At 41.4% G+C, this 17,974-nt stretch overlaps 1 protein-coding gene across 1 annotated transcript in view; it reads left to right on the top strand.

Annotated features, from left to right (window-relative positions):
- Positions 1-17,974, top strand: part of PIK3C2G (phosphatidylinositol-4-phosphate 3-kinase catalytic subunit type 2 gamma) — a 227,113-nt gene that overhangs the window by 21,407 nt on the left and 187,732 nt on the right. Inside the window, exons 5-6 of the mRNA XM_054167841.1 lie at positions 5,515-5,617; positions 13,621-13,691. Coding sequence (XP_054023816.1) covers positions 5,515-5,617; positions 13,621-13,691 — 174 coding nt within the window. The remainder of the gene's footprint in view (positions 1-5,514; positions 5,618-13,620; positions 13,692-17,974) is intronic.

The raw sequence follows: 17,974 nt of genomic DNA, 5'->3' as shown, positions 1-17,974 counted from the left end.
TTTCCCAGATGTGGATGTAAGGTGTGTAACGGGTGCTCCTTTACCCTATTCTATTTATGATCATCTCTTATAGCTTGGGTTTCCCAGTTGTGGATGTCAGGTGTGTAAGGGATGCTCCTTTACCCTATCCTATTTATGATCAACTCTTATTTCTTGGAGGCCCTTGTGTCGTTTCTAGAATTTCCTTGCTTTCATCTCATCATCCAAACCTTTTACATCTACCTTTAAATATTGCTGTCACAGTTTCCTCTCTTCCCTTAGATTTGGAACGGATGCTTTTCATGGAATGTGTTATACAAAAATACATTAAATCAGGGTTAAGCAGCTTGTGTCAAATAACTCCTAGCTCTCAATTCCAGCAGCAAGGCAAAATCATCTCTTCTCACGTAACAGCATTGAAGCGGTCCTTCATTTAATCTTTTTGCCTTTAGAACTACGGGCAGCAAATTTAGGACATCCTAAAATGCCTGCTGAAACAAGGTGCATGAGTGTATATAAGAATCTGGGACCCTCTTAAAAATAAAATAAAATAAAAACCTAAAAGGATTACTGCCTTGTCTGCTGGCAGGAGGCTGCAGTAATGCAAACCCAGCTAAGGAATGTAGAATAGAATAGAATAGAATAGAATAGAATAGAATAGAATAGAATTACCAGGTTGGAAGAGACCTTCAAGATCATTGCGTCCAACCCCTCAGCCAATCCAACCCACCTAAACAACTAAACCATGGCACCAAGCACCCCATCAAGTCTCCTCCTGAATACCTCCAATGATGGTGACTCCACCACCTCCCCGGGCAGCCCATTCCAATGGGCAGTCAATCTCTGTATAGAACTTCTTCCTAACATCCAGCCTAAACCTCCCCTGGTGCAGCCTGAGACTGTGTCCTCTTGTTGTGGTGCTGGCTGCCTGGGAGAAGAGACCAACCTCCACCTGTCTACAACCCCCCTTCAGGTAGTTGTAGAGAGCAATAAGGTCACCCCTGACCCAAGAATATTTCCAAGCTTTATTTGTAAGCATGACATTTACATTTATTTATTTTTTTTCTTGAGGGACTTTCGTTTCAAAGGATCCTTGAAATGTATTTTTAATTCCATCCACATTCTACTCTAGTGTCATTTCCACAATTACCTTGCTGCTTTGCAGTGTAGCCATATATAATGAGCAGGGGTATGGAATAGAAAAGTCCCAATGCTTATCATTTCTGCTCACATACTTGCCTGTGACCTTATTGATGACTTTTTATTTTTTTTGCCTTAGTAATTCTATTCTCTGAGAATTGAGGCCTAAATAAGAATTAGTTTTCACTCAAAGAGAAGTTTAAGCTATTAATTATACACTAGGCTGAATTATATGCATGCAGATTGGGATCATAAGAAGCAAGCACCTTTCGGATGAATATGTTCTTTGTAAAAATAAACTTCATTTTCTCTTGTCACTGCAGATTAAGTTTTTCATTCAGAAATGCTGCTCAGCTGTGCTTTTTTTTTTTTTTCAAAAGGAAAAAAGCAGTCTGAACTGTATTAGGATTTGGAGCTTACAGCACATCAGAGAACCTTGGTGTAGGGAAGCATAATCATCTAGTGGTGAGGGACTCTCAAGAGACAGAGTGACTTTCCGGTTCTGCTTCTGATAGGCAAGTCCCTTTACCTTGAACAGTCCATCACTATGTCTCTTAAAGACTCCATTTAGTTGTGCTTTTTTGTGATGGCATTCTCATCAAAGCTGCAGTCTCCATGTAGTAATTCCAGCAAAAAAAATAAGAAGAAAACTGTTGAATTAATGTCATAGCCCTTGTATTTCTTTCATTACAGAGCTCAGACAACAATTAACCAGTTACTAGTAATCATGCTATCCTCCAAAGTGGGCTATTTGGACCTTAAGTGGACCTAAGTGGACCTTCTTGCTGTCTACAACTACCTGAAGGGAGGTTGTAGCCAGGAGGGGTTGGTCTCTTCTCCCAGGCAACCAGCACCAGAACAAGAGGACACAGTCTCAAGCTGTGCCAGGAGAAGTTTAGGCTTGAGGTGAGGAGAAAGTTCTTCACTGAGAGAGTTGTTAGCCATTGGAATGAGCTGCCCAGGGAGGTGGTGGAGTCACCATCCCTGGAGGTGTTCAAGAGGGGATTAGACGTGGCACTTGGTGCCATGGTTTATTAGTCATGAGGTCTGTGGTGACAGGTTGGACTTAATGATCTTTGAGGTCTTTTCCAGCCTTGTTGAGTCTATGATTCTATTTTGTCTTAATAGTACCGAGATAGTAGCAGATCTGGATTTTGTGTTACTGCCTGGGGTATGGCTGAAAGCTAACCTGTCAATCTATGGCAAAGCTACACCTCTGTTTCTTGTAGTTCACTTTTCATCTAGACCAGATTTCCACATTATTTTATGGAGGCATTAATCCATTTTGTCTACTCTCTTGTGTCACAATACCTCTCAAAATGTTTCTCTTTGTATTTGTGCAAATAAAAGCCATTTATTAAGTCAACTATATAGGCAGTACTTGTGATGCAATGTTTCAGGCAGTGTTGCTATGTCAATAAAGGACTTGATGATATATATTATCTGCTTGACACAGCAGAGCCACACAAACCACTAGTGTAAATGGAGTTACAACCACAAAATTCAGCTTGGTGTAGCTTGTTTACCTGGAATTATGATGACTTGGAATAACTGTACTTAGAAAAGATATTTTTTTAATGCATCTGTGGTACATAAAAATATATCTATACCAATTTACACTAACATAATGTTCCTCTGTCTTGGTACAGCTGTACCAGGTTCTGTCACTGACCTGGTGTAATGTTAGCATTGTGGTAACAAACTGTACACTGGAGGAATCAGGGAAAAGTGGCTCCAGACTTACAGCCATGTGTCTTTGTAGTTTTCTTGTAACTACCCCTGCCCTAAGGTTGAGGTAAGGCAGATGGAAAGAGCAGATGGAGTAAAAGGTAACCACGAGGTGTGAGGTGGCTCTAAAGCATGCTAGGATCACAGAAGAGTTCATCATTAGAGTCACAAGGAAGACATGATTAGGTGAAATAAGGAGATGACGAAGTTTCAAGAAAGCCACAGGTAGACACAACCTAGATATGAGCTGAGGAGCAACAGAAGAGAATGTATGCATTGGTACAGTCCCAGGAACTGGAATTTGGTCACTCAGACTTTTTGCTTGCAAAAGGATTTGAGAAGAGTTGAGGCTTTCCACTGGTACAGGTATTATACTGTACTGGTTCTAACTTCTTACACCCTTGCATCTGTATTTTGTGCTTATAAATCAAGGAATTTTGCAAATGTATGGAAAGGCTATGAGAGGACCTTGCTTTAGTTTTATCCTCTGTGGCATTTAATGTACTTGGGGTGTCTAGAAAAATTAATAATTTCTGTATCTGCACTTGCACATTTTTTGACCTGTAATAAAGGCATGTATTTTATTCAACTTTGGCATAGTGTAGATGCAACATATTTGTAAGATATATTAATTTCCAATAATTGAATCAAATGACAATTATGCACAGCACAATGTAACCAGTTACTGTACTGGGGACCTCTGCTGCCATGTGAGATGTGTGTCTCTCTCCTGAGTCACGCTTCCCATTATTTATTCAGTAGGTGAGTGGTTTTTAAAGCTCAGTCCTGCCAGTTTTATTCAGGCATTCCACCCAAAGCCCTTTTAGGTAGAAGTAAACATAGTTTATTCTGTGAATTCTGAGTTTTCCATGGCACTTGACAAACCACGAAAGAATAATCTTGCCTTCATGGTCCAGGGAGTTCTGAAACAACTTACTGTGCTGTGAGCCTATATAAATATGGAATATCCCTTTTGGCACTTGTGTGGTTGGAGGCTTGAAAAAAGCAACATGAATCTAATTGAACCTGCAGGAGAGTTGTAACTGATGATGCATATTAACTTGTTTTGGTGATGAATCTTCTTTTGCAGAATGTCAGTGTCATGTTTCCTACCCCTTAATCCAAAAGGATATTCCTTTTGGAGTTAAAAAGATGTTTGCCTCTACTCTGAAATATTTTTTTTACAGTATTTCACCATATTAAAACTAAAAGTGAAATTATTTTTATTCCAAATATTTTTTAGAGTGATAATTTAAGGCTTTATTGTAGCTTAGAAGAAGTTGTCAAGAGTGGTAAGTGGACTAGAAGCTGCTCTGAAAATGCAAATAATAAAGAATTCCCCTGTGCTAGAGCAAGGCTCTAGAGCATCCTTGACCATCAGAGTAGTTTGTAGGAATCATTCCAGCTGAATGAGCAGAGCTCTGGCATTACCTAGTGCATGATTTGAAAAGGATGAAAACTGACTCTCAACTTCTTTTACCATCTCTTTGTGAGATGAACAGGGTAAGGACTTTGATTTCTTTGAGAATTAAGGTCCACCCATATAAATGCATATGATTTTCAAACTTAGGGTTAATGTCTGATTTTCAAGTTGAATATCAAACACTATCAATCATTCTGCAGTGACGCATTAATAACAAAGATGCTGCGTATAGATTGCATTAATTTACTGGTCGATGGTAGGCTGAACATAAGCCTGCAGTGTGCCCAGGCAGCCAAGAGGACCAATGGCATCCTGGCCTGTATCAGGAACAGTGTGGCCAGCAGGAGCAGGGAGGTCATTCTGCCCCTGTACACTGCACTGGTTAGGCCACACCTGGAGTACTGTGTCCAGTTCTGGGCCCCTCAGTTTAGGAAAGATGTTGAGTTCCTGCAATGTGTCCAGAGAAGGGCAACAAAGCTGGTGAGGGGTTTGGAACACAAGCCCTATGAAGAGCGGCTGAGGGAGCTGGGATTGTTTAGCCTGGAGAAGAGGAGGTTCAGGGGAGACCTTATTGTTCTCTACAACTACCCGAAGGGAGGTTGTAGACAGGCGGGGGCTGGTCTATTCTCCCAGGCAACCAGCACCAGAACAAGAGGACACAGTCTCAAGCTGCACCAGGAGAGGTTTAGGCTGGATGTTAGGAAGAAATTCTACACAGAGAGAGAGATTGGCCATTGGAATGGGCTGCCTGGGAAGGTGGTGGAGTCATCAACATTGGAGGTGTTTAGGAGGAGACTTGATAGAGTGCTTGGTTTAGTTGATTAGATGATGTTGGATGATAGGTTGGATGTCATGCTCTTGAAGATCTCTTCCATTCCATTCCACTCCATTCCACTCCATTCCATTCCATTCCAATATGCATGAATAATCTCAAAATTTGGGAAGATGTGCAGTTTATTTAGCATATTCTTTGTGTCATTTTTGTTCTGTTACAGAACTTGGTGGTAAAAAAAATACAGCTAAGTAACCATTCTTAAATCATTTCACTATAAAATATGCCAGAACCCAACTTCATCAGTTTTCAGAGAAGTCAATGCCAAGTACAGGCTTTGTAGGAATCACTCTACTTTGCACTTAGAATTTAGTCCACTGGTGCTTTTAGTGGAAGGAAAGAGGTTAAACAGGAGGAAGTAGCAAGAAGAGATAACCATTTGTGTGTGGGTTTTTTGTTTGTCAAACTCCAGTGATCATACTTTGGGCAGCCATGAAAGTCTGCGCAAGGCAACCACCTGCATTCAGCTTCGACTACACGATGCGAGGAATTTGAAGCAGAGTTTGGCTCGTACGGTATGTCTTCAGCTTTTCCTCTTCTTTCCTTCAACATCCCTCAAAGAATAACACTCTAACAGTCCTTGTATATAGCAACCTGCAGTAATATTAAGGAGAGATTATTTGCATGTATTATTGGGTCGAGGCAATCCTAGGCACAAATCCAGGCTGGGCAGTGAATGGCTGGAAAGCAGCCCTGAGGAGAGAGACTTGGGGGTGCTGGTGGATGAGAAGCTCAACATGAGCTCTCAGTGTGCACTTGCAGCCCAGAAAGCCAATCAGATCCTGGTCTGAATCAAGAGAAGTGTGGTCAGCAGGTCAAGGGAGGTGATTCTCCCCCTCTACTCAGCTCTGGTGAGACCCCACCTGGAGTACTGCCTCCAGTTCTGGAGCCCCTATTACAAGAGGGATATGGACATGCTGGAATGTGTCCAGAGAAGGGCCATGAGGGTGATCAGAGGGCTGGAGCCCCTCTCCTATGAGGACAGACTGAAGGAGTTGGGGCTGTTCAGTCTGGAGAAGAGAAGGCTCCAAGGTGACCTAATTGTGGCCTTCCAGTATCTGAAGGGGGCCTACAAGAAGGCTGGGGAGGGACTGCTCAGGATATCAGGTAGTGATAGGACTAGGGGGAATGGAATGAAGCTGGAGGTGGGGAGATTCAGGCTGGAGGTGAGGAGGAAGTTCTTTACCATGAGAGTGGTGAAGCCCTGGCATGGGTTGTTCAGGGTTGAGGCCCCATCCCTGTAGGTGTTTAAGACCAGGCTGGATGAAGCTCTGGCCAGCCTGATCTAGTCTGGGGTGTCCCTGCCCATGGCAGGGGGGGTTGGAACTAGCTGATCCTTGTGGTCCCTTCCAACCCTGACTGATACTATGGTACTATGATTGCTGAACTCTAGTTGAAACGTAGTGGAGAACATCTCTTCTTTGCTCCTGTACTTTTATCTACTGCAGAGAACACACAACTGAACAAGACCAAAGTTTACCTTTTTAGAGGAAATACCATTTTTGTCCAAACTTCATGCTATTTATTTCAGGTGGTCAGAGAATTCTCATTTTTTATTTGTCTTTCTACATTTTGAAACATAACAAGAATAAAACCCACTGAAAGTATTGTGTAAAATTGATTAGGTCTGGATTCTTGTCATTATCACTGAAAACCAGGGTAGGCACATAAAAGATAGAATCACAACTGTGTGTGTTTGTGCACACGTGATGCATACTTGTATGTCTATGATTGTAGACATGCAGAAATGTTGTCAGTAAGAACATGTAGTCCTTACAGAAAACAATGTTTTATCATTCTCTTAAATCCAGGGACATTCCTGCTCAGATTATTTCAGTTTAATCACAGAATTTCAGGGGCTGGAAGGGACCTCGAAAGATCATCCAGTCTAACCCCCTTGCCAGAGCAGGATCACCAACACCAGATCACACAGGAATGCATCCAGGAGAATTTTGAATATCTCCAGAGAGGGAGAGTCCACACCCCTCCTGGCCAGCCTGTTCCAGTGCTCTGTCACCCTTGCAGAGAAGAAAGTCTTCCTCATATTTACATGAAACTTCCTATGCGTCAACTTCCACCATTGCCCCTTGTGCTGTCACTGGGCACCACCAAGCAGAGCCTGGCTCCAGCCTCTTGGGATTCACCTTTTACATATTTATAAACATTGATGAGATCACCTCTCAGTCTCCTCTTCTGCAAACTTAACAGCCCCAGCTCCCTCAGTCTCTCCTCAGCAACCTTGCTGTGGATTACTGAGCTTTAGTGCCACTGAGCTATGCTACTAAATGTGGACTGTGTTCCCTGTGGACCACCTTGAGGTACTTCTGACCCAAAGTCCGCTGTACAGCAGAAGCTTTGTTGTGGGCAGTGGTCACTGGAAGTGTGTAGCTGGTCACTGATAGTACCACTTACCTGCTTTGTATAGGAATGCTAGCAGTCTGAGACTGTCAATATGTAGGTCAGATGGCAAATTTCTAACTGAAAAAAAGAATAAGTAAGGGCTTTCTTTTAATTTCTGCTATGTGCCACCATGTGAAACATAAAGTTCATTACAGTATGTCACCTTGAGTATTAAAAAAGGACTATAATGAGTCCAAATACATATATTTGACAGTTAAAACAGTTGTTACTAAAAGCTGAATAATTTAATGCTGATATATACAATCCTGTCTTAGTGCCACCCTTATTGTGTTTCCTCACTGCCAATATTAGTCACGTTAATTTAAAGTTCCTAATTCTTCTTGGTAAAGCATTGTCCAAAAGCAAATTGGGAACCATAGGAAGATTTCATCACCAGATCACCTGTTCAAAAATCATTCAGATTAATGAATTGCCAGCTGATAGAGTAAATAAGTTAATGTTTGTGTATATAGCTTCAGAAAGAGGGTGAGCAATTATCCATCTCATGTGTGCTTTCTCACCCTGTCCCCATACCACAGCAGCAGAAAGAACACCCCCAGTGATCACTGGAATTAATTTTGTATTGGAGAAATTATCTGTGGGACCTTCTTGTCATTTAAATGCAATTTATTAAGATCTATGCAGGAATTTCCATGTGTTTTCCATTGCATTAAACAGAGATCACATGGTGGTTGTAAACCTTTCTGGTGTTAGATCTGTGACAAGACATCCTGTGTTAGGAGATGGAAAAATTCATGTTTCCATACAGAGCTGCCAAAGAAGGCCTTGAGAAGATTTGTGTGTTGGTGATTAGCTATATAATTATAGATGCATGTGTAAGTGTATATATAATGGGGAAAAAATGACTTACCTTTTGCAGATCATCTTCTCTATGTTTTAAAGGGAATAATATCTTACTGACCCTTCTGCTGAGAATTTGCAAGTTTCCAATGTTTGCCTAGCCTAAAAAGTCAGGGACATGAATTAGAAGTTTAATACAAATGTGTTTCATTATTTATATGTTTATAGCATGTGGTAAAGGTATTTGTTTACATCCATACACAAAATAGAGTGAGCTCTTCAAAATCCCAAGCCAGTGATTCATTCTCTACAAGCTGTTGTCTTCAAACAAAAAAACTGAAATATCAGCACTGGTTAGGCCACACCTTGAGTACTATGTCCAGTTCTGGGGCCCTCAGTTTTGGAACGATGTTGACTTGCTGGAACATGTCCAGAGAAGGGCAACAAAGTTGGTGAGGGCTTTGAAGCACAAGCCGTATTAGGAGAGGCTGAGGGAGCTGGGATTGCTTAGCCTGGAGAAGAGGAGGCTCAGGGGAGACCTTCTTGCCGTCTACAACTACCTAAAGGGAGGTTGTAGCCAGGTCGGGGCTGGTCTCTTCTCCCAGGCAACCAGCACCAGAACAAGAGGACACAGTCTCAAGCTGCACCAGGGGATGTTTAGGCTGGATGTTAGGAAGAAGTTCTTCGCAGAGAGAGAGATTGGCCATTGGAATGTGCTGCCCGGGGAGGTGCGGTCACCATCACTGGAGGTGTTTAGGAAGAGACTGGATGGGATGCTTGGTGCCGTGGTTTGGTTGATTAGATGGTGTTGGATGACAGGTTGGACTCGATGATCTCGAAGGTCTCTTCCAACCTGGTCTATTCTATTCTATTCTATTCTATTCTATTCTATTCTATTCTATTCTATTCTACCCAATGACCTATTTGCTGTATATAGATGTGCTATTACTATAGATCTTCAAAATTATCTGCTTTGGATATGACATGGCATGATATGTTCAGGAGTCTCTTCTGAAGCTTTCAAGCTTGTTTGTGTGCTAAGGAAGCAAAACTCCAATACCAGTGCCATCTGGAGACTGCCTTCATGATTCTTACTTGCCTGACATAACACTGTAGAAATCAAGATGCAGAGTTAAAAATATCTGTCTGTACATGCAAAATTACTCTTATTTTGCTATATGCTTAATAAGTAATATGAATGTATGCTTGCAAGTAATGTGCAACTAATTTTCACTCTTTTTCTTTTTTAAACCAGACAGCTTATGGATTTTAGTCACATAGATGCTCACAATTCTCTTGTAAATTCAGCTGAATTTACCTTTCTTTTCTTTTTTTCCCCTTTTGTGAAGTATTAAGAATGAGGAAATTGTCTTGAACCGAGCAGTTACAAGCAAGAAATTTGGCCTGGAGCTTTACATCACATAGCAGATCTTTCAGCCAGTGGGTGACTCTTAATTTCATTGTGGATTTTTTTTGAGATATGAATTCTATCAGCCTTAACACTCTTGAACAAAAGTCTCTCATGACCCAAATTTTCAAGATGCTAGATTCCTACTCAACTTCCAGATAAGGCTTATACAGACAACATAAGGTTATCTTTATAATGCAGAAATACATTGACACTTGATTTTATACTGTCTAAGCCAGACAAAGAGCTTCTGGTGACAGAAGTGAGGATTCTGCACCTTGCAGGTTTTTTTCCACACATTGAAATCATGAGAGTGACTGTGGAGTGACTGTGGAGAAAATCCAATAGTCCTCTTGTCAAATGATGGCCCAGTCTACATGGGTTACATTAGTACTGAATAATGACTGCTAGGTTTGTTTTGACTGCACACATGTCCTGCTCTGTATTTTAACCTAGCTTGTCTGTTAGAGGCAACTCTTAAGCACAAATTCAGTAAGCTGTAATGGATCAGAAGTGTTCAATTCCTAGTGGTGTTTAGAAAGAAGTGCATAGTGAAAGAGCATAGAAGGAGAACTCTTATATCTAAATAACATAGTGAAAGAGCATAGAAGGAGAACTCTTGTATCTAAATAGAATTTACAGAGAGTGTTTTCCCTATCCAAGGGATGATTTTTTCAGAAGTGTTCCTACATACTGATTATCTGGGGAAAGCATGAGTCTTTGCAATGGAGAGGCAGCAAAGAACACTTACAGATTTCTAAGAAGAGCCTCACTTGCTTGCAGAAACTAAAGCAGCCAGCAAGTGGTATTTCCTGAAAGCTAAAAGAAACATTTATATTTTCTTATATCGCAGTATCAATGTTGTTAATATTTTAAAGACATAGTAAGTTAAGTGGTAACATTCTCAGCATAATCACAGATGAGAAAATTGGAGAAAAATAGAAATGGGTAGATTCAGACTGGATGTTAGGAAGAAGTTCTTCACCATGCGGGTGGTAAGGCGCTGGAACAAGTTGCCCAAAGAGGTGGTAGAAGCCTCATTCCTGGAGGTTTTCAAGGTCAGGCTGGATGTGGCTCTGAGCAACCTGGTCTAGTGTGAGGTGTCCCTGCCCATGGCAGGAGGCTTGGAACTGAATGATCCTTGAGGTCCCTTCCAACCATAATGATTCTATGATAGGAAGGAGAGATTTTTTTTCCATTGTTTAAACACATATGTGACATTTTACAGATTGTTTAGTACCTCAAATAGGAGGGAACCTTTTCTTGCGTTTAAATATCCCTTGAAATTATGCTACTGTGAAATGCTTCATGTTCTATTAATACACTCAGTCTTCTTCAATGCTTTTGCAGTTTGACAGGTCTAAATGAGGTTTAATATAGTGCAACACACTGTGGAGGCCAGGAGCACAGACAGAGCATCTCTTGATGTTTCACATTTTGGAAATGGTTGCAATTACCAGACAGAAGGATTACAAACAAAAATAGTCTTTCAGGCAGGTAACTGACAAGCTTGGAAGACAAATTACTAGTGTTCAGGCCATTAGAAAGCATTTCTTGTCTCAAAGAATTTGTCTAACTGTAATTAATAACCTACAACAGTGTTTAACCAGGACTGGTGACATTTTAAGATATCTTCAAGTGAATTATTGATCACCCCTTTACAGTAACTGACATGGCTCTGAGAGCTTCCAGCCCTGAAGTTTCTTCAGTTTACTAATAATAGCCAAGAACATGAGCAGCTCTTGAGTTGGCATAAGTCATAGACTCAATTTTCCTCCAGCTCCAGGGCATGCTTGTGACAATTTTTGTACGAGAAAGAAGAGGTGCTGCTCACAGGCAGGAGCACCAGCAAAACTGTCAGGACCAGACAAAACCTAGTGGAGGGAGACACAGGCTGTAGTGCATTGAAAGCTGCAGTGTTTCCTTTCATTCTGGACCCAGTTCTGTAAACCTCTTTGGCTCTAATGAAACCTGCTCCAGGATCTGAGGTAGTCTATACTGAGCTCACAAGCCCTACGAGGAGAGGCTGAGGGAGCCTGGAGAAGAGGAGGCTCAGGGGAGACCTTATTGCTGTCTATAACTACCTGAAGGGAGGTTGTAGCCAGGAGGGGGGTTGGTCTCTTGTCCCAGGCAACCAGCACCAGAACAAGAGGACACAGTCTCAAACTGCACCAGGGGAAGTTTAGGCTGAAGGTGAGGAGAAAATTCTTCACAGAGAGAGTTGTTCACCATTGGAATGTGCTGCCCAGGGAGGTGGTAGAGTCACCATCCCTAGAGGTGTTCAAGAGGACACTGGATGTGGACTTGATGATCTTGGAGGTCTCTTCCAACCATGGTGATTCTGTGATTCTGTGAGCTCACAGTCAATTTTTTATTATTTTTATTATTATTTTTTCTTATTGATGCAGTTCTTTGAAGCTCGTGGCTTTGGGCATAAAATGTATTTGAAAGTCATAGACTTAGAGGCAGTTTATAGAAAATTTCCCTCCCTCAAAATTCATGTAAAAATATGTGAAAGTAGTGTGTGGGGTTGTTCTTTTTTTCTTTTTTTTTAATAATTTAAAAAAAAAAAGGCACAGACTTTGAGACTTTTGAGATTCTTCAGCTACCTCAGGCACTTATGCACATATGCAGCACCTGTTTATTTTCATGAGTCAATCTGCACTTACCCTTGGGGAGAATTTGTCCTGTGATCTATAGGAACCTTCTGAATTTTTCATTTTGGAATGTGTTATTTTATGGAAATCTCCACTGTGGTTGTAGTCTAACCAGGGTCACAGAAGCATATGGGTATCTTGACAGCTCTTCCATAGAATAATCATACATGGGCATGAAGCTCCAGTTCCCCTTGTTTGCAGCACACATAGACTTTAGGTGGCTGGGGTTTTGTCTCTCATTTAGGGAGACAGCTGAGGCACATTTTATGCTACTCTGGTTGGCCTGGTTAATTCCCCAGCTGGTTGTGGTGGTGCAGTTGGCTTGAACATTACCATTTCAGATGCTTCTGCCAAGCCCTTCAGTTTAAAGCCCGCTTCACCAGGCTGGCCAGCTTGCTGCCAAATATTTCCCTGTATGTTTTAGACAGTTGGATTCCATTCCTTCCTAGCAGGCTGCATTATCATGAACATGAGCCAGCAGAGTGTCCAGGTGGCCAAGAAGGCCAATGGCATCTTGGCCTGTATCAGGAACAGTGTGGCCAGCAGGAGCAGGGAAGTCATTCTGCCCTGTACTCTGCACTGGTTAGGCCATACCTTGAGAATTGTGTCCAGTTCTGGGCCCCTCAGTTTAAGAAGGACATTGAGACTCTTGAACATGTCCAGAGAAGGGCAACGAGGCTGGGGAGAGGCCTCGAGCACAGCCCTATGAGGAGAAGCTGAGGGAGCTGGGATTGTTTAGCCTGGATAAGAGGAGGCTCAGGGGAGACTATTGCTGTCTACAACTACCTGAAAGGAGGTTGTAGACAGGTGGGGGTTGGTCTCTTCTCCCAGGCAACCAGCACCAGAACAAGGGGACACAGTCCCAAGCTGCACCAGGGGAAGTTTAGACCCATTGGAATGGGCTGCCCAGGGAAGTGGTGGAGCCACCTTCACTGGAAGTGTTTAGTAAGAGACTTGATGGGATGCTTGGTGCCATGGTTTAGTTGATTGGATGGTGTTGGATGATAGGTTGGACTCAATGATCTCAAAGGTCTTTTCCAACCTGGTCTATTCTATTCTATTCTATTCTATTCTATTCTATTCTATTCTATTCTATTCTATTCTATTCTATTCTATTCTATTCTATTCTATTCACTCTAAGAGAAGAATTCCTTAAAAGAACACACTCACTTTGAAAAGACCAAGCAAATCTCTCCAACATACATCCCTTCTGTCGGAATACTATAACTCATTATATGCCTTTCTTCCACAGCATGAAGATGATCAGAGAAAGTTTGGTGTGAATCAGCTGTTAGAAGACACTTGTGCCTGGAGACTGACTCTGTAAGAACATTGGTATTTGCCAATATTTCTGTTTGTAGTTATTTCATTTGTAGTTAGCCTCCTGGCCCCAAAGGACAATTTTAAGACCTACTCAGGATGGGAATGATACCAAAGAGAAAGAAAATTGTTTTGCTGTGTTGGAATCTTATTTTCAGACTTTACTGATTGCTTAGCAAAGAAAAAATGAAAATCAATAATGTGTAATTTCCCCACCCCCCATTCCCTCCCTTTCAGGTCACTGAAGATTTCATGAAAACTTTCACATTTTTCCAGAACTGAAGGCATCATATTTTTTGCATGTATTGCTCTTACAGGATTTTTAGGAGTAAATACTGTAAAAATAATATATTTGCTCTTCATTGTGCCTGTGTTTTCACAGCTGAGTAATGTTTACTTTTATTTTTAATGGAGTCTAGCTGCATCAAGTTTTTAACTTGGCATTCAAAGTGCATCTGACTCAAAAGCTAACCTGCCATGGACAGGCACTAAATGAGATAGATTCCTCTTTCAACTTTCATTTTGTGTTCTGTTTCATGCACTCAGATAAAGAAGCTGTTAACACTTTTTGTAGTGGTTTTCAGCAATGTGTTAGGAAGTATTTTGCCAAGAATGGTAAATGCCACACCTGTAATTTAGCAGATGGAAGAGAACAGAGAGCTAGTGACTGGTGAATATCTGGTGCTTACTGAAGACCCATCTGGTTTCCTAGGAGCATGGCCCAAATTTAATTTCTGCTGAGATCAAACCAGTCATACAGCCTATGCATGCACTACTGACTGACCATTTTATATCTTGTGATGCAAAGCATGTGGCCTTTCCATTCCAGAGAGAGCTTTAGGAGGGGATGCGTGCTAAAAGATTTTAGGTTGCAAATCAGCTATGGTCCGTAAAATTTCCTCTGATACTATAGGGTAATAGTTCTTTCTTCAGCCTCAAGTTCAGTAAATATCAAGGAAGTAACGGCATGATCATTGTTTCCTGCTTGTCCCATGGATTGGTGGTGAGTAGGAGAAAACATTTTCCAGCAGTGATAACCCAGAAAGATTTATGTACAGGTCCTGTTCTTTCAGTTGCCTTTGTATATTACCTAAGGAAAAAACAAAAGGGGTAGTGGCTAAGTGACAAAAGTTTGCTGTCTGCAATGTGCACAGGATCTGCCTGTGATGATTTGCAGAAGCATTTCACGATGCTGGGTTGAGTCTGTGATAAAGTAGCTGATGAAATTTTGAGGACACAAATGTAGATAGGAGGAGATACTCTTAAACTCACATCTGAAATCATAGGCTCTGAGTTTACTTAACCCCCAGGGTTGAGTTCTTGGGGCCGCAATAAATAGTTCTGAATGTCAGTGTGGTGCAGAGGAAGTGCCAAAAAAAAATAAGTATTTGGAACTATTATGAAATAAATTAAAATAAAATAAAAAATAAAAGTCCCAACCACATTATGCCACCATGACAGTGTAGAGTATTGGTTTATCTTGAATACAGCTAATGGTTCTGCTTCTTTCATTTCAAATATGATGTGATAGAAATTGAAAAAGTGAAGACAAGGGGCAGCAGAGATGCTGAGAAGAATGAAATGTCTTCCATATGAGAAACAAATCAGGACGAGTTTCTTCATGCTGATGAAGAGAAAACAGAAGATAGGTGTTTTATAGGTGGCAAATCTATGAAATTGAAAATGTCTGCAGAAAAGGATCTTCCCATGCAGGATAAAGGGAGCATGAAGTGAAAGCAGCAAATTCAGAACAGATAAGAGTAGCTATTTCTTTGTATTATCTATTGGACAACTTGTGCCAGTGCTCAGTCATCCTCAGTACTTCCTGTGTTTCAGTTTGTGCCCATTGCTTCTTGTCTTGTCACCTGGCGTCACTGAAGAGAGCCTGGCTTCATTATCTTTGCACCTTCCTGTGGTGGTGAGAGAAAGTTCAGTTCTCCCACACACACAAAGAAACCACGGCTAACTCAGTCAGAGAAGCAGAGATGAATACAAGCTATATTTACAAGCAGGATGAGATGCAGTGAATATATACGCAATATACAGTATTTACGATATGTACAGAAATATACAGCATAAGAACGTAATATAGAACAAAACTCCCTCCTCCAGCCAGGAGGGTGTCCCCCCCTGTACCCCTCTCTCTCCCCCTACCTCCCTTTTTTCCCAAAAAGGGTTAGAGAGAGAAAAGGTAATTATTAAGGAGCAAATTCTGTTAGCTCAAAGCATGTGCAAGGATTAGTTTCTTATCTGTTATTCAAGGTTAACTCCGTCCAGCAGCTGTTGCTCAGAGAGAGACAGAGAAACAGGCTGAAAAGACAGACAGAACCAGACTGACTGAGACTCAAACAGAACTAAAACTTAAAGTTGCATTCTACCAATGAAATTCATTTAGAATATCATGTTTTCATTGTCTTCACCAAAACATTCAGCCAGAGTGTTCCATCAGTTGTCCCTTTCTTAAAGGCACAGCCTAAAATAGTCACACTTCCCTTCAGGTGTTTATATACAACAGAAGATATTCCTGAGCTTTCTCTTCTCTAGGACAAATAGTCTCAGTTCTCAGTCTTTCTCTATAGGAGTTATATGGTCTTTAGTCTCTTCATCATCTTCATGGCCTTCCATTGAAGTCTCTCCCAAGTACATCTGTGTCTCTTTTGTACTGAGAAGCCTAGGACTGGATACAGCACTCCAGCTGAGGCCTCACTGGTGCTGAATAAGAAGGGGAGTATCCTCTCCCTCTACCTGGCAATAAATATCCTCCTAATGCAGCCTAGCATACCTTTAGCCACCTTTAGACATTTTTGCTACAAGGAGATGTTGCTGGTTCATGTTCAGCTTCCTGTCCATTAAGATTTTTGGGTCTTCTTCTGCAAAGCTAACTTCAAGGCAGTCAGCCCCACAGCATGTGTGAGGTTATTCCTTCCCAGAGGCAGGACTTTGCACTTCTTTTGTGCTGAAATTCATGAAGTTACTCTCAACCCATTTCTCCAACCTGTCAGTGTCCCTTTAGATGCCAGTATGACCCTTTGGTGTATTGTCCATTCTTCCCAGCCTGAGTCATCATCAAACTTGCTGAAGCTGCATTCTGCCCAATCATCCAGATCACTAAGGAAGACAATTAACAGTACTGGACCCATGATTGAACCCTGGGGTACATCACTAGTTACCAGCCTCCAACTAGACTTTGTGCCACTGATCACCATCCTCTTGGCCTATCTATTCAGCTTATTTTTAATCCACCTCACTATCTGCTCATTCAGCACATAGTTTATTAGCTTCTTTATGAGGTTGTTATTAGTGATATCATCAAAAAAATAAGATTTCATGATGGAAGATTATCAGGTTGGTCAAGCACAAGTTTCCCTTGCTGAACCCATTCGGATTACTCTCTATTGCTGCCTTGTGGTTCATATGCCTGGAAATGGTTCTCAAAGTAGGTTGTTCTGTCACCTTTCTAGATGACTTTCTAGGGTTCAAGCTCTGGCACAATTATGTTGAGAAGGAACTTAGATTTGAAGCATCACCAAAATGATGTGAACTAGACAGTGAAGAAAAGCTCTTGTTCTTGTAAGTAGTGCCACCCTAGTCTTTTCTAGGTAAGTCAGTCACTGATATCGTTCCTAGTCAGAACAGCTGTATCACAATATGAAACAGCATCTTTGTGTTATTCTGCAGTGGAATGTATGTTTGCAACATGCTATAATTCCTCAATCCTGTATCTAGATAGGGCAATAATAGAGGCAGGGTAGATGGATGCAGTGGAATGGAGATGCAGTAGAATGGGGTCAACACAGGTTGTGGAGATCTGCAATCGCTCAGCAGATCACGTTCACATATTTCTGTGTCTTCACAGCTGTGATTATTTAGATTAAATAATTCCCAGGGTTGTCTGTATGCACTGTAGTTACATTTCTGACTGTAGCACACAAACATTTGTGTTTTAGAGAACATACTGACTGAGGAGCTCAATTTGCTTAGAACCAGCAGAGAAAGAAAAAGAACTCTTTGAACTGGCTTCAGATGAAGTAAAAAAGAATCCACTGAAACCTTACCTCTGTAACAACCAGACTCACTTTTACAGGCAAATGGGAGCAAATAAAGCAGGCAGCCCTTACAGCCCTTCCCATGCTGATTTTTGTAGCTTGAAACCCAAACACAGTGTAAATCACTGAGTGCATCAAAAGAACTGCAGTCCATTGGGCTGTAATCTCTGACACTGAGGTGCCAGTAGCAATAACACAGCGACTAGTCTGATCCATGAAGTTAGGCACAGCTTAGTTAGG

Source organism: Dryobates pubescens, chromosome 15, assembly GCF_014839835.1.
Source record: "Dryobates pubescens isolate bDryPub1 chromosome 15, bDryPub1.pri, whole genome shotgun sequence".
Taxonomy (NCBI): Eukaryota; Metazoa; Chordata; class Aves; order Piciformes; family Picidae; genus Dryobates; species Dryobates pubescens.
Note: the sequence above shows the minus strand (reverse complement) of the source record. Positions and strands in the feature narration are given on the sequence as shown.